At 39.5% G+C, this 20,560-nt stretch overlaps 1 protein-coding gene and 1 long non-coding RNA gene across 7 annotated transcripts in view; one reads left to right on the plus strand and one right to left on the minus strand.

Annotated features, from left to right (window-relative positions):
* Positions 1 to 9,959: 9,959 nt before the first annotated feature.
* Positions 9,960 to 14,311, minus strand: LOC109459630 (taurine up-regulated 1 protein). The gene is made up of 4 exons (XR_002139426.2): positions 14,247 to 14,311; positions 14,000 to 14,166; positions 11,428 to 13,791; positions 9,960 to 10,269 (listed from the first exon to the last, which is right to left on the minus strand). It is a non-coding gene; the product is annotated as a taurine up-regulated 1 protein (long non-coding RNA).
* The window catches only part of MORC2 (MORC family CW-type zinc finger 2), a 38,795-nt gene continuing 32,331 nt past the window's right edge, over positions 14,097 to 20,560 (plus strand). For 5 of the 6 annotated variants that reach the window (XM_019754256.2, XM_074321560.1, XM_074321562.1 and 2 more), the window contains exon 1: positions 15,103 to 15,320. In XM_019754256.2, the coding sequence (XP_019609815.2) occupies positions 15,253 to 15,320 (68 nt within the window). In that variant the 5' untranslated portion in view covers positions 15,103 to 15,252. Of the gene's footprint in view, positions 15,321 to 20,560 lie in introns of all 6 variants that reach the window. The other variant, XM_019754257.2, reaches the window with a different exon arrangement.

Below are 20,560 nucleotides of genomic sequence, written 5' to 3' on the forward strand. Positions count from 1 at the left end.
TCTATGTATTAAAGATTAGCTGCTCTGCAAATAACAGTTGTAGTAGGAATAGAGGCGGTGGCACCACTAGATGGAATTACAATAGTCCTAGCAGGGTAACAGAAGTGAAGATGGTTTTGAGGTATATTTACCAAGATAATTCAATGATTAATAGGGATGTCTGGGGTAAGAGAGAAGGTAGGGAAGCATCCAGAATAATGACTATTATGGGGATGGTAAGTACAGCATAGGGAACATAGTCAATAATATTGTAATAACTATGTATAGTGCCAGGTGGGTACTAGACTAATTGGGAGGATCACTTCATAAATTATATGTTTAACCATTGTGGTGTACACCTGAAACTAATATAACAATGTCAACTGTAATTGAAAAGAAGTGCAAAATTTTACCTGTGATTAAATAATTACTCCTTTTTGTCTTCTACAGGCTTACCCTTTAATTTCTCAAATTGCATAGGAAAATTTCTTATAATTACTAGTAGACCAAACAAAACCTGCCATGCTACATGTCAATGGTCTATTTAGGAATATAAAGATAGGATAAAAGTAGCAGCAAAGGAGAAAATATTTTGTACGTATTTTAAGAATCAGCCTTGTATTTCCCTCTTATGGATAGCATCCCAAAGACGTACAAAAAAACCAAAAGAAAACAACCGTGTTCTGGTTTGAGAAACAGGATGAAGGGTGGCACCATGTATCAAGGGAACACTGAACAGATTTTAGGGAAAAGTGATGGGGTCAGTGTGAGATATCTACCGTGTTTCCCCCAAAATAAGACCTAACTGGAAAATAAGCCCTAGTATGATTTTTCAGGATGAAAACATAAAGCCCTAATCCCCTGAACATAAGCTCTAATGCGTCTTTTGGAGCAAAATTTAATATAAGACCTGGTCTTATTTTCGGGGAAACATGGTACGCACTAATCAAGCAGGGGGATATCTAGATGACAGGTGGACATTCAGATCTGGAACTCAGGAAATATATCTGGGCAGAAGATAGGAATCTAGAAGTTATTAATATATAGTTGGATACCAAAGCCATGGGAATGGATGAGATTTTTCAGAATCCCTGGGACAAGAAGACCTATGACATTGGAGGGACACTGATTCTGACTATAAGCAACAAAAATCAACCCTGGCTACAGGGCCTCTGCATATAGTTGTACAGGGGATACCTTGTGCAGCCATATGTAGCAGGCTGGCAGCCAATGTAATTTATTGGAAGGATATGAGGCAGGTCACAAAAATTAGAGAAGCTTAACATTCAAGAAATTCAGGAATCTGGGCAACTAAGGTAATCTCAGCAATAGGAACTCATAAGCCTCTTACATATTATTTTCTAGTAGCATGGGAGAGGGGTAGCTTCCCAAAGGAAAGATGAGTTGTTACTCTCAGAGGAGGGGGTAAAAGATCTGGGTAGGCAAGTGCAGTTGTCCACTAGGTTCTATTCCTTGGCTCTCCAGTACATGCGTTCTTCGACATGAACAATTTTATAAATGCCGCCATTCAAAGTACTGTAGAAAATGGATTCATCTCCCCAAGGGAGATAACCTAATTTCCAGTTATCACATCCAGTGTCAAGTCTAAGATTTCTGGGTGATATTCATTCTCTTCTGGTTCTTAATGTCATCTGGGTAATCTACAATTTATGGATTTATTAATATATTTAACCATCATCAACACATCACATACATTAGGGAAGGGACATTGCCAGCAGAATGGCTCAGTTCGAGTGGAGGGGAAATCTGATTGGATTAAGTTGGATCATATTCAAACTTCAGCCGGGAGGAGTGAGGGGCAAAGTACTGAAATGGAGAAAGAGGGGGCTAAAAAGACAAGGTGAGCTGGGAGATATGGGTAAAGGCTATAGATGTTATTTCTGCAATAAGTCACAGGGCGGTAGTTGGCCCTTATCTCTTCCCCCTTCACTATACACCATTTTTTCTTCAGCCAAGGGTTTTTGACTAATAGGAAGACCCAAACTTTTATTCCTGAGATACATGGTGGTTGGGATTTTCCAACTGTTTTGAATCCTCCCAGGTAAGTCAATCTCTTTTCCAATTAATGCCTTAACTCTCACAAGAGATCTCAGTAAAGCTGCAAATTCAATCAGCATTGTAATTTCACAATTTGTGGAATCAATCTCCAAGTTGTAGTTTTGGGATTATTCACAAAGAGATTCATTCATCCTGGACACAGAAAGACTCTGGATTTCATTCTATGCCTACAGACATGTTTCTGGGTTTGAGCTTGTTCTCTCACTTTAAATTATCCAATGTAATCCAAGTAACTATCTTAACTCAATGGTCTTGGCCTTTATCTACTTCCAATTGTCCTATTGTCAGTAGCTACCTGGTTATCCAAATTTTGCCTGCAATAGAACAATTCCAAATGACAAGGGAAGTATCTTTGCTTGCTGTTTGCCACTATAAATTGCTCATCCCCCTGGGGGATATAGAACAAGTATTCCTGCCTTTAATTCAGTCTCAGTGCAATAACCATTTCGTCTTCCATGTTCCTTGGGGTCTACTACGATTTAACTGTTACCAATTTCTGTAACCAGTCATTTGGTTGCAACAGAAACCCACTTTGGCTTACAAATAAAAAGGGAACATATCATAAGGAGGATAAATGATAGTCTAGATAATAAAAGAAAACCTGGATAACCAGGCCTTGAAAACAGAATTAGGACACTTTTGGGAATGCCCTTGCACCAACTTTTATGTTTTCCTTGGGACACTACCATCAGAAAAACTCAGCTCCTATAATTTGCTTGTGTCCCCTTCTCGTAAGACTCAAAGTCCTGGTAGGAGGGGAATTTTGATTGCACAAGCTTGAAGCACACTATCAAACTTCAGCCAGGGGGTAACAAGGCCAGAATACTATAACTTACAGTTTCACTAACATCACAGAATGGGAGGAAATAACATCCCAAAGGAAAAGTAGGGATCACTAAAGGAAAGGTGAAATGATTTAGGAGAGGCAAAATCAAGGGATGTCCACTATACCAATATTTAAATGACGGGGGAGAACAAAAGAACCTACAAAGGAGCAATAGCCAGGAAGGTAGGAAGAAAATGTGAAGTGTCTCTGCAACAAAGGGAAGTATGTAAAGACGCTGGGTGAGGGTTATCCACGCTGTTGCAAGTTCAGATAATATGTATATGTAATGGACTTAACAATAAAAAGGTCCCTATTGACCTTGATTGCAGTGAGATCAGACTACTCAGATTTCAAAGAAAATAGGATTTTTCCTCCTCTCCATCTAGTGCGAAAACTGTAATTAATAGAGGTGTGATTAACATCAGTTGAGAACTGAAACAATCTTTTGATGCATGAAACTATGAAGTTCTGATATTCCAAATACACTCAGATATTTAAAGAGATATGCTTAAAAAATTAAGGAACAATTACTGAGCTCAGAATTTCTCAAACAAGGTGCAGCAATCTGTCAGTTGGAGTAATGGATGATGAATATGTTTATAGGAAATATTCACTAAGATAAAGGTGGGTATTTTATTTCATGAAACAGGCTCAAGTGTTAAGTAACTTGCCAAGGTCAAACAGTAAACAATAAACTTAATTTTAAAAATTCTTTATTTTTAAATAAAGTTTAAAAGTAATGTGAGTAGTGTAAAATATTCAAATACAGAAATGTATCAAGTTGAAAGTCTCATGAAATCTACACTGTTCAAAGAAAGCCATTAATAGACTTTTCTATGCATTATAAACATAAACACACACAAATATTAAAATGTGTTCATACTATACATTTTTCTATCAATAGTTTCACTTAATATATCATGTCCATTTTTCCACGTCCATACACAATAAATGTACCTTATTCATTTTAACAGACATGTAGATTTTCTTACATGGCTAAACCATGTGTTATTTAACCAATCCTTTACTGATAAACATTTAAGTTTTCTTCTGTATTTTTCTATCACGTAATTAATTTTTAAGCTTCTGTCTTAAACACTGTCAGTTCCTGTTTCACTTTGTCTTCCAGTTTCTAAAGTTTAATTTCAGTGTGGTCATGACCTCTAGTTTAATAAATACTTGGATCTGTCAAGTTTCAAAGTTGGTAGATAGTATATTAGAACTCAATTTCAAGCAATAGAAACCCAACTCAAAGTAACTTAAACAAAAAAGGGTATTTATTGGTTCACATAACTGAAAAGTCCAGAGGGTATGCTAGCTTCAGGCACAGGTGGATCCAGGGGCACAAACATTTTCATCAGGACTAAAGTCTCTCCATCATTTGGCTCCGTTTTTGGCTCCGTTTTCCTCTGCACTAACTTCATTCTCTGACCGGCTCATTTGATATAATGGACTCTGCTGGTTTGAGCTTTTTCATCCTACAAACCTAATCAACCTCAGTAAATAGTCTCTCAGCTTCTCCTCTTCCACAGCTCAGTAAAACTCCCAGGGTTAAATATCACTGGAACAATTTGAATCACATGACCATTCCTGAAGAAATCATTATGGTCAAGATGAACTGTGCTAACACATCCACACATGAAACCCAAGGTTAGGTCAGACTGAACCATGTGGACTGAAAATAGGGAGATGTGGCTTGAAGAAATGTCACGGAGTTGTTACAAAGAGATGGAATAAATGCTGGTCAATCAAAAACACCTGATGTCAATGATAAGATCAGACATTGAAAAAGTTTAGTCTCTGCTCATAAAGTTGAATGGTAACAGCTGGCATTTTTGTTACTTTCTTGATAATAAAAGTATTCTGCAAAAACATCATTAGGAGTATGTCCTGTACTCAGAAAGCTCACAATCCATTTGAATGGAATAATCATGTCCAATAGCATACTTTGGATGATACAATAGTTTCAATATAAGTAAACTCAGTGGTCATGAATCTGAGCCCAACCGTCCAGCTGACATGAAGCAAGACAACTAGCCTCCACCGGCAAAAAGTTCTGTGAGGTGATTCAAGTCAGTGGTGAATTTTAAGTTCAGTGGAAAACTTTTCTTGTGTTTAAGTCTTTTGCTAAGTTGGACTGGTACATTTCTCATTTCTATACTGGTGAATCAGACTCACCTCTGTATTACTGTCGAAGAGTAGACAGTGCTTTTGTTCTGTTGTACTCCTTCAGACCTGGTATATGGGGTCCCAGGTGCTGAAAATGATCAAATATACATAGGCATAGAGGCTTACCCTGCACTTAAAAAAACAAAAGGCTGCCGCTGGTCAGAGACTACAGCATGGTCCTTCCTTCCTGTTGAGAACATTAAGTCTTGGTGGGGTGATGGGTAGGTTGCTTCTGTTTGAAACTCCTTGGTAGAATTAAGTATTAGATAGGCTGAGATCAGCTGTAGTCTTCTTAAGGATAGCAAGTCTGGTTGCAGCAACATGTCAAAAAGGGCAGGCAAGGGTTGAGTCAGGTAAATAGGCAAGTCGGTATACCTTCAGCAGGGCCAGCCATATCAATAGCCAGGACATGATATGGAAGAACAAGTAGTTTAATATCGAAGCTCTGTAAGTTAGTTTTTACTCCGAGTACTCCAAGGTTAATCCATAGTGTTTACTCTGGATACACTTTCTGATCTTAAATATCTAGTTATGTACAGCAGCTTTCATTTTCCTGCTCATCTGCCAACTAATTTTCAGCTCAGGAGAAGGCTATATCCTCAATCCAGACTTGAGGTTCTGTTTAGGAGTCTATGCTACATCTGGAAGTGATCGGGTTGGGAGAGCCAGGTTCATCAAAGTTGGCCCTACTTTCTTTGGTAATCAAGTCTCCATCTTCTAACTCAGCCCATCTCTGAGAATCATAAACAAGGCCTCAAATTGGTTGAATGGTACTGTTGGAAAGATTTAGATGAGATCTGAGGCATAGAGGTAAGCAGGTAAGAACCCTACGTTTGAATTTTAGGCTTTCTGCTTTTTCAACCATCAATTCTTACACAAAGTGTTCATTAGACTTGAAAAGATGATCCTCCTCACCTTGAGCCCCTCATTTTGACTGAGTTTGACAGGATTAAAGGGAATGACTGGCAGTGGAAATCAGTATCTTTTTCTGTATGGAAAGAAAATTGAGCTGATATTCTGAAGGTAGTATAAAGATTGAGTTTGTAGATAATTTCTCCTTTACAAATAATAGTTGTATATACAAGCAGCGTAATAAGCAGATTTTATTTTTATTTTTTGAGGGTAAGCAATTGGGAGTAACCAGGCATAGGCCTTGTTTGATGATTTGCAGACCAAGTCATGTAATCACATTTAGTATAGAGGATAAGAGACAAAGATATAAAGAAACCATTCCCAACATTTAACCAGTGCATTCATTAAAGTAGTTGAGGTCAGCTGCACCTTAAGTCAACTGTGAAGTAAATGAGATTTTCTTGTGACATAAATTAAAGTCTACTTATTCAACATGATCTGGTCTGGAAGTTTATGAATCAAATCCTTCCTGCAGAAACAGTTAGTTGTCTTAAAGCCTGAGAGTATCTCATGGCAAGGAATGAAGTCAGCCACTCTGAATCAGTGTAAAACAACAGTATTGAGACAGATGAAATTCCATTAACACATTCACAAGGATAAGGGACTGTGGTCTTGTGACATTAGGAAGAAGCAGTAGGAAGCTCTTCAGTCTGATACAATCCAGTTGCAGGCTTTGTAGATTTTTTTTTCAAGTCAGTCTACATTTCTAGCAAAAAGGTAGATGATATACAATTTGAGATTCCCACTAAGTAAGCTCTCATGGCTTGGTCAGAAGGCCTACCTCCAAATATCCCTAACACCTACAGTTGATGGTACCAGACATCAAAAGACCATTAAAAAAAATCCTCATTGGCTAGAAGAAAAATTTTCAAATAGCCACATTTTAAATCACATACATGAGAAAAGATATCCAAAGATTGTCTCTTGTGGATCAGATGTTACATGTAGTTAGAGTTGAGTATTCATAATTTTAGAGCAGAATATGCCAGGCAGATATGCCAGTGATGGAGGTATTGTTTTAGCTTTTTAAAGGATATTAGCTCATTTATCCTGGAAATATCAGTTAGTGAATAAAAACCAAGCAGCAGTGTAACTTTACTGGTTGAGACATAGTGACTTGTAGTTTGAGAATGAGTGATAACCAGGTATCCTTTTAGGTAATGTTGCCAGTATTTGAATTTTGCTTTCATAGTTCATGGTTATCCCTTGCACATCAAGTAGAGTACCATGGTTGATGATGGGAGGTCCAATATACACGTCGGTCTACTATGGCCTCAATGAGGCATCAGCTTCAATACCTGGTGATTCCAAGGAGGATCAAGATTTCAAAATCACGTATTTCAAGTACCACTAGAGCATCTGGTGTTTGTAAAAGAACTTGGGTAATGGGGTTTGTCAGTGTAGGGTATATATTAATTACTGTCTATATCCAATTCCAGGAATCACTGGAAGTTCACCTGGGGGCAGTGGGCTGTTAATTGTTAATCTAGGTCCATTTGATACCACTTTGGGCCCATATGACTACTCTGGGGGGCAAAGATGTGCCCGTCTTCTTGCACTTTTCTGAGTTTGCCCACAGTAAGTATTCATAAGAATATTCAGCACCAACTGAACATAGACTGTTGGGTAGAGGTACAGATCAGAATGCCATTCCAGTTCAACATACTGTTGTCTACAGCAGTGGTTTCAAACTGTTCTGAAGAACTCTAGGTGTTGTAAAGAAGTCTTCTTAGGTGTCACGATGGTGGTAAAGATGCTTGTGGCAGATGTCACAACCCCCCGTCCTGCTTCATCCAGAGCAGCTTCAGTTTTACTTTGGGCTTCCATAGTTTTCATTCAAGGGGCTTCATGGCCACAAAGCCTTTCGAAAACCAATGATCTAAGAATAAGTTGTTCACAAAATGCTGAAATACAAAAAATGGGTCACAGAAACCAGAAACTGTGTGAGCAAAGCCTTTGGTAAACCAAGGTGTTTTCCTATTCATTCTTCCCCTACAGTGGGCCACATTATAAAATTATGAAAATAATATTCTAGTCTGCTATAAATTCTGATTGCCTGAAATTTGGCTTGTAAATCACTATCAGAGAACACAGCTATTTGTTTTAAGTGACAATAGCACAGGAGTTTTTGCAGTCAGCATACAGCTGCAAACTACATTAATTTCTTAATACTTTCTAATTATTATTCAAAGAAGTCCATGGCTGGATGACTTCTCAAGCATTGATAAGATCTCAATGGGCAATAACTCAATTCTAAATTATCGATGTCTCACCCCTCCTCCCCACTTTCTTCATCCTCTTCCTCTCTTCCCTTCCCAATCTTCTCACCCACCTGAGAACTAGGTTTATAGCACAGTTCTAGGGGCAGAGAAGCACATTGCTAAATGTCATGGAATTCATCCAATTTGGGGGCAGAATTAACTTTTCCCATTCCCCTCCCATGTATCCCCACCACAAATCTTTTAGAGGTTCCTTTGACAGAAAATAAAGGTAATGACCAAGATAAAAGACTCTCATGATACACACTAATTCAAAGCAGCTATTGACAAGAAAAAGTGGGGTTTTAAAGATGCAGTTTATTCCTGGGTCTCTAGGGCAATCTGTTGGCATTCAGGAAGCACTGGCTATACTGCTCTAAAGCAGTTTCCCCATTCCATTAAAAGGAATGCTGCAAAAATAACATTCTGGCTTTATTAAACTTAGAACATACTGGGCTAAACAGCTAAATAATAGTTTTTTTGCTGCAAGCCTTCTGAGGTGCTATTTATTACATTGCATTATGAATCAGGGAGGGGACTTTTACAGTATTTTTACCTTACTGTGCTATAGAAGCTCTCTATGTGATATATATGCATATATCATGTATATAAATACACACATATGTGAACAGTACTCTAAAAAAATGGATGGCTCATTTTGTATAAATATTACTTTGGGGATAAAGGATCATAGATAAGACCTTGGGTGCTGTAGAGTATTAATAAGACTTTAAAAACAACAACAAAAAAATCCCACAAGGACATGACATGAACAGGGATTCCCCAATCAATTAGGGCCACCTTTGGGAAGACCACGAAGATGGACAGAGGATCTAAAAGGAGCTTTGTGTTTCATGTTGGGTAGTCTTGTTGTCAGATGAACATGTGCCTTGTTGACTGGATAATCTACCACCATGACAGTCTGCTCCTAAATGTCACGGGTGTTACCATGGAGTTCTGGTCTAGGTGAAGCTATCAAAAAACTACATTTATGACGTCTGACTGCCTGAGGACACCAGATTAGGAAGTTGGAAACTGTTTCTGGGGTTCTCAATCTCTAGTCATTTTAACACTTTGGGTAAAGTAGAGGCTAAATTAATTCCAAGGAGAGGACTGGACTGGGAGTCAGAAGGCCTGGCTTCTTCTACTTTGTAGCTGTCACCTTGCATAACCTTTCAAATTCCATTTTCTCGTTTGCAAAAAAGGGATTATATCTTATTGTTATTTTGGTAATTTAGATTAATGCATGTAAAAGTGCTTTGAAACTGTAGTGCAATATAAACATAAGGGATTATCATATAGGTTCTACCTGGATGTCTCAAGAGGCCTTTTCTGGAATCTGATTGGAGCTTTGTATGATGCTGTAAGGTAAAGGGATTCCTTGGTAAAATTTCTTACATTTGTGTGAAAAGTTCTGGTTCCTGAGTAATCCCAAAGAAGATGCTATGAGGACTTCACTGTGCCTTTGTTTTAGTCCCAATGGGTCAGAATATCTGCTTTCTCATTCAGTAGGCTACTACATACAGATTTGAGGTGGAAAAAGAATAGCGTCCAGTGACCTGGATGGGATCCTAGACATTTCATGAACTTCAAACATTTGAGATCGTGAGGTGTGGTCCAACATCATTCTCAAAAGGATGCTGCCATTCTTCAGACAACGTTGATTACTAAAAATCCCCTGGTCCAAATTTAGTCTCTCTCTCTGAAGGCTTTAACTGAAGAAATAAAACGCACACTCATGGAACAAACTGGTCTTTTGTTGTGATAAAACAGCTTCAGCTATTTGGCTTGAGGAGTTTGACTTTACTATAAGGATGGTGCTCAATCTGGATAGAGCAGGACAGGAGTGGAAGTGAAGGCCACATCATGATGGCTGAAGGCCTCTTAGATCACAGTGGTCCACTGGAATAGTGTCTTCTTCAGTAGTAAGGTGATAGGAATCACCATGAGCAAAAATCCAGGTACCAGATCTGTAGGCTGGTGGTACAGTACAAGGAAGGAGGTCGGAAGGTCCAGGCAAACACTCAGCCATCAGGAAGCATAGGACTGGAAGGGACAGGGACAAAACAGGTAAGATAACAAATACATGGAATTACAAACACAGGACTCTTAACATTGAGGTGGGTCTGCTGTCAGCACATCAGCTGCCTTATGGGCACTAATTCTTGACAAGCCTGGCTGCGAAGGTGACAAATAAAGAAAAAAACAAAAACAAAACAAAACAAAAAACACCTTATGATTCACAATCAGTGATGTGAAGAACAGAAAACGTTCTCTGGCAAAGACTGTTTCCTGACTCTTGAGAACAAACTGTCTCAGAGAATCAGCATGTAGGAACCGCCCTAAGTCTCATACTTTGGGGGAGTAATGTGATTGTATTCAGGCTGCTGGGCAGTGGCTGGTGGGGAAGAAAGAAGTGGCTCCGCAGGAGGCACAAGAACTGAATTTAAGTTTACATACCAACACCAAGGCAAAGGAGATATTGCCCTTCTTCCTTTTCTAATGCCTTCCTCAAATAGTCTTACACCTTGTACATTTATAAGCTGTCCTTAACTTTCATTTTCACAAGATTCCATCTTGAATGGCAGAGAATAAGGTACCTAGGGAATAAGGCCCTGGTCCTTGCATCCTTGAGTAATACCCGATGCAACATATCAGTTTCTCTTTATGTTTGAGGAGTCCCTAAATCTTTTTGAATTTACAATTTAAAAATAATAAAAACAGAGTAATTGCCCATAACTAATGATTTTTTTCCCTAACCAAAAGTAGCTAGTAATCAATCATACAGTGATTAAACAAACACTTACTGAATGATAAGTCTGAGATAACCTGCTCTATGAATTCCTCCTTTCTATTAAATGAATCATATGTGGTAGTATGTATGGGCAAAAATTCCTAAGACAAGGCCCTTGCTTTCAAGAGGCTTGTTATCTGCAAGAGAGCAAATTAAAAAAGCATGCAAATAACTACTTTATAAGGTATTATATGCAAAAATGGACAAAAAATATATAACAAAGTTTTTAAAAGATTATTTCTGGTTAAAGTTAAGAGACTCATGGAGAAGAGAGCATCGAGTTGGATATTGAGGATATGGCACTTTTAACAGGTGAAGGACCAGAGGAAGGCATTCTAGAGTAGAGAAGTGAACATGAACAGAAATGCAGAGATGGTAAAGAATAAGGCATTTTGGAAAATGGCAAGTACCGTAGTTCACTTTGGATGGAGTGTTGCCAGAGTTTGCACTGAGGGTCTGGAAGAAACTCAGGTCTTTGAATTCCCACTAATAGCGCTGGTGGCAGTGCTTGATCAGTTGTCGAGTTTGCTTTGAGAAAAGACTCAACAGTCCCAAAATTCAAAAATAAAAATATCCAGCTCCAGAGTCCTGTCACACCCTGATAAGCTCTTCCATGTCCCAGGTCCAGGTCTTGGAAATCTGGAATCCACACTGTGGCTACACTGAACGGCATCTGCTCCAGCTAGTGCAGAAAATTGTAGTGAAACCCTTTCAACACCTATCCTGGACATCTCATGTTTTGTCACAGAATTTCAAGCTTTGAGTTCCAGTTGTTTTTTCCCCTCCTCTCTGCTGAGGAAAGCATCTTATCACCAGTCTTAAGAGTCTTTTGAGGTACATCCAGATTTAACTATAAAAGACCTAAAAGACCAACACATTTTTCTCTGAAACAGTCAGGTCTACAGAAATGAGATCATTTGTTGCTGCCCTTTAGGTAAAGGGAACAGTCAACTGATTGTTCCAGATAATTGTATGAAATAGCAGAACCGGGTAACACCTAACCAGACAAAATACACTTAAATGTGTGTGTTCGCTTGCTTAGAGCTGTACCACTGGTAAGCAATACTCCACAAAACGAAAATGTTTGAAATCCAACTGTTCAAACATTTCTATAGTGTTTGCTGGACAATGGCCTGGAATTTGATAACAGCAGCTGACAATTAACAAAGAAGCAAAAACTGGCATTTTGGCCATCTTAGTAACACATTTGCAAGCAAATAGAAAACAAAGCAGTACAGGAAAAAGTTAAGCTTTGAAACACTTCCAAATCTAGTGATTCTGAGATTCAGGAGAAGTTCTAAAAAATTTTTCAGAGAATGTTAACCTTCAATTAATAAAGACAAACCCTCAACATCTTCAGGAATTCCATGCCTAGTTTAGTCTGTGCCAGTGAGCCAGCTTGCTAAAAATCCACCTGCAACACTAATTAGCTAGACTTGGCAGCACCATTTAAAAATAAGCCCGCTCACTACCAACCACACAGACTAGGAATATAAAATAGGACCAAGTAAAGAGTGGCAAACATGGTTGTGGAAAATGGTCAATTAAAAGAGTCAGAAAGACAGTCAGACACCAGTATAAGCAGCAGAAAACAAAGTTATTGGGCCAATGATTACAAAGGCTTCTCGATGCTAGAGAACACACATACTCCTAGTTTTAGCTGCTTTATATTGGGTGCCATTGTACCATATGCATCAGCCACCCTTGAGACACCCCATAGGGAAAGAAAAGAACTAAGAATAGAAGCCAAGCAGTGGAGCGTTGTTATGCCAAATATCCATTATGCACAGAAACAGCTCACATATCCCAGGGATTCAATCAGGGGCTTCAAACTGGTCATGAAGGGTCCCAAATGACATCTAGGCCTCAGTTTCCTCCCTGTAGCATAAAGAAATTGTGGTTCTTAACTCTTGGGGGAGGGGTGACATCTCCCTTTGAAATCTTGCTGGTGATGGATTCTCATCCCCCTAAAATGTACATTTCTGCATACTATTTCAGGGAGTCTGTGTGGATCGCCAACTCCAATCCAAGGTTGAAAATCCAAGGATTGGGCGATTGCTAAGTTTTCTTACAACTCAAGAAAAAATTACAAACAAAAATCATCCCTCACGTACACTGACGCTTTACAGTTTACAAATGCTTCTAATCCCACAAACACCAATAGGCAGAGGAGGAAACTGAGGCGCAAATTACAGAATGACTTGCCTAAGGTCACTCGGCCAGCTGGTGGCTAGGCCCGGAAGCAAACCCAGCTCTTCCGACTCCGGGGCTTGTCTTCCCACCCCGGAGCTGCCTTCAGAGCCCCAACCCCTAAGGCGGCATAAGGAGGAAAAGGCAAAGCAGAAAGCCCACGACCAACCATCCCCCAGCCTCCTCCTGTCCCTCCAACTGGGTCCTTGCAGGCCCCGAAGGGTGGCGCCAGGCCTCCAGGCCGGCCCCGGCCACCCCCGCCTCCCCGGCCGCGCCAAATCCCGCCGCCGCCTCCCCGGGAGCGGGACGGAGCAGCTGCCCGCCGCCACCGACCACCCGGACGACTCCTCGTCGAATCGCAAACGCATAGGCCGCGGCCCGAGTTCTGCGTACGAGAAGAAAGACGCGGCGCGAGCGCCAACGGCCACCGGGCGCGCGCCGCGGCGGCCGGGCCTGCGCCCCAAGAGCTGGATGCCAGAGCAGGAGAAAGAGCCGCCAACCGATTGCTCGATCGACCGCGCGCCCGCTCCTTCGCCCTACCAGACCGGGGAGGGGGGGAGGGCGCGCCAGGGCTTCTTCGAGTTAGGGGCCTGACTCCCCGGCGACGAGACAAGATGGCTCCTCCGGTCTGCACCGCAGCTACCGTCCCGGCTGCGTCTCTCGGCCCGCCCCCGGTACTGTTTCTTTAAATGGCGGAAAGGGTCAGGAAAGCAGGAAGAGAGGCGCGCTCTCTCACGTGACAGGGGCGGGCCCGGCTAACAAGATCCGGTCACGTGGAGACAGGCTGTGCACCTATCAGGAGGCGTCGCAGTATGGTGGGGGCAGGGGAAACTGCGGCTCTGTGATTGGCTGAAGGCGCTGCCGAGGCCTCGGGGGCTTGGGGCGTCGGGGAGTGCGCGAGGCGAACCGGGTCGTGTGCACTAGCAGAGACAAAGCAGTGGCTGAGGTGGCTGTAGCGGCTGCGGGAGTGGCAGCGGAGTAGCCCTAAACGCCGAATTTTGTGGTGCTGAGTTCTGTCATCTAATTCAGTGCGACGCACGGGCGGCTGGTGTCGCGGGGGCGGCGGCGGCGGTAGCGGCGGCGGCGGAGGAGGCGGCAGCACATGGTTCCAAGAGCGCCCTGCGGTTGTTTGGTTCCAATTCCGTGGGGAGGGACAAAGGCAGCTGCGCTCGCTGGGCAACGCCCGGTTGGGTGGTGCGTTCGCTACTGCCCTCGATCCCGGGACTTGAAAGCTGGGACTAACTCCTCACCGTGAGGAGGAGGCCACGGGACCGAGTCCCGGAAAGGGCCTGAGGCTGAGGCTGCTGAGGGAGGTGGGGGGAGGGGCGCGGCCCGTCTGAGGTGATTTGGACGGGTTATTTCTGATGCATTTTTGTGGGTCAATGTGAAGTAATTTGACCCACTATCCTGGGGCAATTGGGGCAGGGCAGCAAGCTAGGTTTGGTCTGGGTTCTGAAAACAGAAATCCGCCATCGCCGTCGGCATCGGCGCTTAAAAGATCTTTAAGTTGGGAGGTGGTGAAGCCGGAACTAACGCCATATTACACTCCATCGACATCATGGTCGCCAGTCGGGGGTGTATTTGAGGATCCTGGGATCATTGGTGGTGAAGACATGGGTGATTGTCCATTTCTATGACAGAAGTTGATAAATTTTCGGGTTGGTAAGTTTCCGGATTGGTAAAGTTCCTGGAAAAACAGAAAAGGGCTCGAAGAAAATGAAGACAGAGCAATAATAAAACCAACTCCGGTACCATCTACTTCAAAATCATCCTCATTCGACTCATTGAACTATCGCAACTTACACTGACGCTCCTTAAGACTACAGATTTATGACGTAGTTCTTTTCAAAATATTACATCATAGTCTTTGAGAAGATAAATACTTAAAGGAGAAATCAATTATAGTTTTAGGTATTTCGGAATATATTTTGGATAATACGCAGTAACTTGAAGGAGCACACTTACCAAACTTTTGCTGGAAAGAATCCTGGAAAATCTGTTCCTTTTCCCAGTTACTGGTTAAAGGACTGAAGCTTACTGCACTCATGGCTTTCACAAATTACAGCAGTCTGAATCGAGCTCAGCTAACCTTTGAATATCTGCACACAAATTCGTAAGTATCCTATAGGTGCCGCTGTGGTCACTGATAACTCATTCCTTGATGTTAGTTTGGAAACCATTTTCCCAGCAAATTCTGCTTTTTCACTTTTTGGGATGTATCACTGGATGAGTCTTGAGCTCTGTATGGAAGAACTGAGATCAGTGAAATATTTGTTGCTAATGCAGAAGAATACGACCTTCATTTATTACATCAAAATTTATTTGACCAAATGCAAACTAGTTATTTGAGGTCAATGTGAGTTGTTTCAATCCAACAAGTACTGTTCTTTGGATCGCCAAAAGTTGGACTATTCTAGTAAATTCTTGTCTTTGGTGACAGCAGACAAAAGCAGACACAGTTGTGTTATAGCAAGAGTTTTCTTTTTAACAAGGAAAAAGAAGGACGACATTTAAATGACAACTTGTGAGAAGATTTTTTTTTTCTTTTTTTTAAGCAAACAATTGGCTTTATCTTCTCTGGGAGTTCATCCCCCATCAATATAGTTTTCATATGCTAAGCAGGAAATGGCAACTTGTTTAAACCCATGATTTAGATGGTCTTTTTCCAAAGTGTGTGCAAATCTCAGAACACATAACGGTATTCATGGTTCTTGAGTCCATGAAGAGATTACAGATTACCATCACTCCACGTTGGTCTGGAATGTTTCAGGGTTGTTCCGTTTGCTCACTCTTTTGGAAGTAATCCATTGGGTTCGTAACTGCTTAGTGTTTTAACATTCATTTGTCAGTTTTGAGATGATGGTAAGTATTCTAACATTTTAGTATATGAAGAGGTGATGAGCAGCTAAATGAATGGCCCAGAGACCTGAAGAACCACCTTCAGGGCTGAGAATATCGATTTCTTTATCCAGTAATAGTATAATTTTTAGCCTTTTATGGGAAAGGACTTAGAAATCAAGCCAGAACCCAAACCCTAAATTGCCCGAGATTCTTCTTTGTGATAATGTCTGTAATTTTTTTTGTTTTGTTATATTTCCTATCAAGTAAATACGTTTTTTTTCTACGTTAAATGAAGTGCGAAACTATGAGAGCCTGGTTTTTGTTTTTAGGAAGCCTATTACTGAACTAGTGTGTTTTAGATAGTTATTTCAGTGGTTACCTAGGTGACTTCTTATGCTATGGATTATGAATCTGAAATTCAGTTAGGTAAGGTTGCTGACGAAAGGCTAGTCAGCTAGTTTATAACATATCCTTGGGCAAAACCTTCAGTATTCTTTATATTTGAACTGCCACGTTTAGAACAAGCAGTTGAAGGCCACTTAGGTGTTCACAGATGGTTGTGCTTTCTTGTCTCAGTTCTGCATTTTGGAATGGGGCTAAATTTGTAGTGGTAGGACTATTTGATAATACTGGAAGACCGTGAATGGGACTTCAGAAACTGGGCCCTTGTTCCAGCTTCCCCAAAGACTTTGATTGTAAAATAATGACAATAGTTAATTGCTTTATGCCAATTAAAGTTTTAAACATGGTTGAAAGTAATCTTTATAGCAATACTACTGGAGCAAGGATTATTCCTATTTTGCACTCGAGGAAACTTGAGGGTCAGCGAGATGTTCTATGCCAAAGGTTACACAGCTGCTATAAGATTTATCTGGCCATAGTGGTTAGTGCTTTTAACCATTAGGCAGTACTGACTTTAGTCAGTTATACCTTTAAGGGCTTCTTGTCTATACAGCAAGGGTTTACTTCTCACTTTAAAAATCTTCAGTTTTATTTCTGTGAGCATCTAATTTGAAGATCCTGGGATACTTCTCTGCTTATTTGCTTTGCTATTTTATAGCTTATTAACAGTAGGTGGACAGAGCCAAGGCAAAGAATTGAACCTTAGTTAAATCACTTGTTTATAATAATATTGGAGAATTTTATGTGAATTGGATGTACCAATGTTGAACCAGAACCACCTGCTTGCATGGACATTGAAAGGCTGCATGTATCACTTTGGAAGCTTTGGAATTTCTTATCTGGATCACACTTCTGAATTTGTCTACTTTTGAATGTGTCCAGTTGTGACAGATGAAAATATGAATCCTAGAACACCAAGATAAGTTTCTGGTTTGTAACCAATTTCAAGAGATTTCTTTCATGTGATGATGACCTGACTGGAAATTCTAGAGGAAACAAAATTTTCAATTTTCTTAAGATGTGGTTTGTTACCCTTAATGAAGGTAGATGTCTCTGTGTTAAGTGGTGCAGTATCACCTTCAGAGAAGTGAAAATTTTTCTTACAGCGCCTTCTCCTTTGATTTAATTTTTAAAACAAGATCATTTTATGGTGTCTGACATCTACAATATGGCCTTATTCTGAACTTATGAAAGAAGGGGCCCTTTCCTTACTTTCTATTATATGTAGACTTGAAAACAGAGCCCAGGCTAGAAGGGTGAAAACCAGTGTGATGCAGTGGAAAGAGCATGGGCTTGGGAACCTGCCAAACTTGGATTTGATTGCTTCCTGTCTGTGTCCTTGTGCACGTTGATGTCTCTGAGTCTCAGTTTCTTCATCTATAAAATGGGACTGATTTGTTTCTAAGTATTATGTAAAATAAATACATGGTACAAACGTTGAATAGATGGTGATTATTATTCTATTTATAATACTAGCTTATATAAACCAAAAGTTGGTCAGTGTGGTAGCAATTTGCTGTTTGGTGCTAGTCATTAGGCAGATAAATTCTTAGTAAATTCTAGAGCATCTGTTAGAGATAGTAAGCATCTGTCTTGAATTAAACTTTTTTTTGGTTGTATTAGGTCAGTGGTAACTACTGATGGAGCTTTAAGATTTAAAGCAGGCCTAGGAAATTCCCACGATAACATGAAAGTCTGGATGTTGCTAATATAAGATGGTAAAAGTTGGGGTTTTTAAATAAAAAGAGTTTTATGCTGTTACTGCTCTTTTGTGCCAGGTTTTGTGACTGATAGTAAAAGTTCATGAGCAATCTAGATGTGGTGGTAGTGATATTCCTTTGACATAAGATCATATCTTAAATCACTCTGTTTGCAGTACTGCTAAGTGGTCTGATAGAGCAGGGTGCTTAAATGTATGATGCCTGCTTTCTATGTCTGTTCCTGTTGGTACATTTAATAACTTCTTATCTTGGCCATATGACATTTTTGGGTTGTTTTATCATTTGAAATGAATAGAGAAGAACCTGTCAACTCTAGCGACAATATTTCTTAGGACAATTCTGTTGAAATGTAGGTTCACACTCTAAATATATTAAAGCCATTCGAATGTAAAATGGTTGCTCTAGAATTTCTCAGCTTTATATTTTCTGGCAATTAGGGAGATGAACTATTGTCAGCATATCCAAGAACTCAGCCAGTTTAAATTCAGGCTGAATATAAATAGGGAGACCATTTTCCTTACTTAGTGAGTAGATTTACACGTGAATTTGTTACTGGAAACGCTGAGCTGCAAAACTATTTTAATTGTGGAACAAATGGTATAAAAGCCTCAATCAGTAGAAAGGGAGAGTTTGTTAAAAAATTTTTGTCTTTTTCCAGATGGTTGGTCTTTCTTGGATCACATGCAAGGAATCTTTAGGTCTGTGAAGAGAAGAATTTCCTTTGATAGTTATCAAATATCTCTGTCTTCAAATACTAGTAGCTAGAAATGAGTACCTCTTTGAATATTATATTTGAAAAAAAGAGAGGACTTATGCAGTTGGTATGTTTTTGGTTCTTTCATTTTAAGGGATACTTGGAACTCTGGTTTTAACATTTGTTAGTAGGATCCATCATTAATCAGTTGGAGGTCTGGAGAAGATTCCAAATGTCTCTGAACTCAACAGTTGTCACAAAAGGCTCCTTTTATGATGTGTCAGTACAATTTTTCCTTCATTTACTAAGGAAATACCTTAGTTACATTTTAAAGATATCTGTTAACTTATCTGAAATACGTATGTGTGGAACAAGGAAGACCATTCGGAATGTTTTCTTCAAAATGTGCAACGCACAGTTCTAAACCTTGTTTAGAAAGTAGTGAAAACCTAGCCAGAGGTGCTTTGTGCTTGCCCTTTTGAGATCTTCCTATTGAATTCAAAATGTCTCATATTTTCATATGAAGTGATCAGAAATATGTATTGCTGAGAAGGAATTGCTATTTCTATATTTTCATTTCTTTGCCCCGATGGCAAAGGGTTGTCAGAATTAGTTGTCCAGATTATTCATATTCACCATTCTCACCACCAAAGGCCAGATACTTCATTGTTTGATTTATTCCAAAGATTTCTGCTTCCAAGTTGTAATCTCATTCTTATTATGGTTGTGTTCTTGTTTTTTCCTAGGAGCTATATTTCTGAGATTCACTGACTTCTGAGATTCCTTGACTTAAAGTACAAATTCTTATTTAAATGAAATATTGCAACAGAATTTATTTTATATTTTTATATAACAATTTTAGAGTAGAAAACTGATTCACTGCAAGTTTCTAAGTCACTTGTAAGTCTGGAAAATGACTGGTTGAAAGCTTGAGAACAAATGTTAAATTTATTTTTAATATATTACCTTCAGCAAATCACCTTAATTTTCTAGCTTATTTCTCCCCGCCTTTTTTTTTACTGGAGTAATCTACAGAATACTTTTATATTTCAGTTGATAATTTGAAGAATTTAATATGATACTATAGACAAATATTTTTTAATAATTAAACTTATGGATGTTTTATGTAGATTTTTCTCTGAAATTATTTTTTTTCCCGTGTAAAATAATTAAGAATTGGATTTTGGTCAGAAGAATTTGAGCTCTGTTTTCCAGCTGAATTGAAGATAAATTTTGTTAACTTTTTTAAACTTTTTGTTAAAACTTATTTATTGATGCCACCTTTGCATTAGCAACATATATTCACTGATCTCATGGAGAAAAGTTCTTAAATTTCCAAGAACTGATAGTTTTCATTCAAAATTTGCATATTTATTTGAGGAAAACCCATGTTCCTAGACAGTTCAGTTTTGGGTATTTATTTCACAAACATTTTACAGTTTGTTTTAAACAATATAGTAAGTGATCAGATATCCTAGACACTGGTTATTTAATATTGGTACATTTCATTCTAAATTTTTAGGAATTTTCAGTTTATTGGCTGAATCATCTGGAATAATTTGATTATTTTTGAAAACTTGATGGTAATGCATTATGTGGGTTAATGATTTTATATTCTCCTTAATCAAAAGTCAAGGTTTCTAGGTGGTTCTAGGTGGACACCTCCTACTTCTATATCTATTGAGGACAGTTATG

This window comes from Rhinolophus sinicus, linkage group LG16 (genome assembly GCF_036562045.2).
Source record: "Rhinolophus sinicus isolate RSC01 linkage group LG16, ASM3656204v1, whole genome shotgun sequence".
NCBI lineage: Eukaryota > Metazoa > Chordata > Mammalia > Chiroptera > Rhinolophidae > Rhinolophus > Rhinolophus sinicus.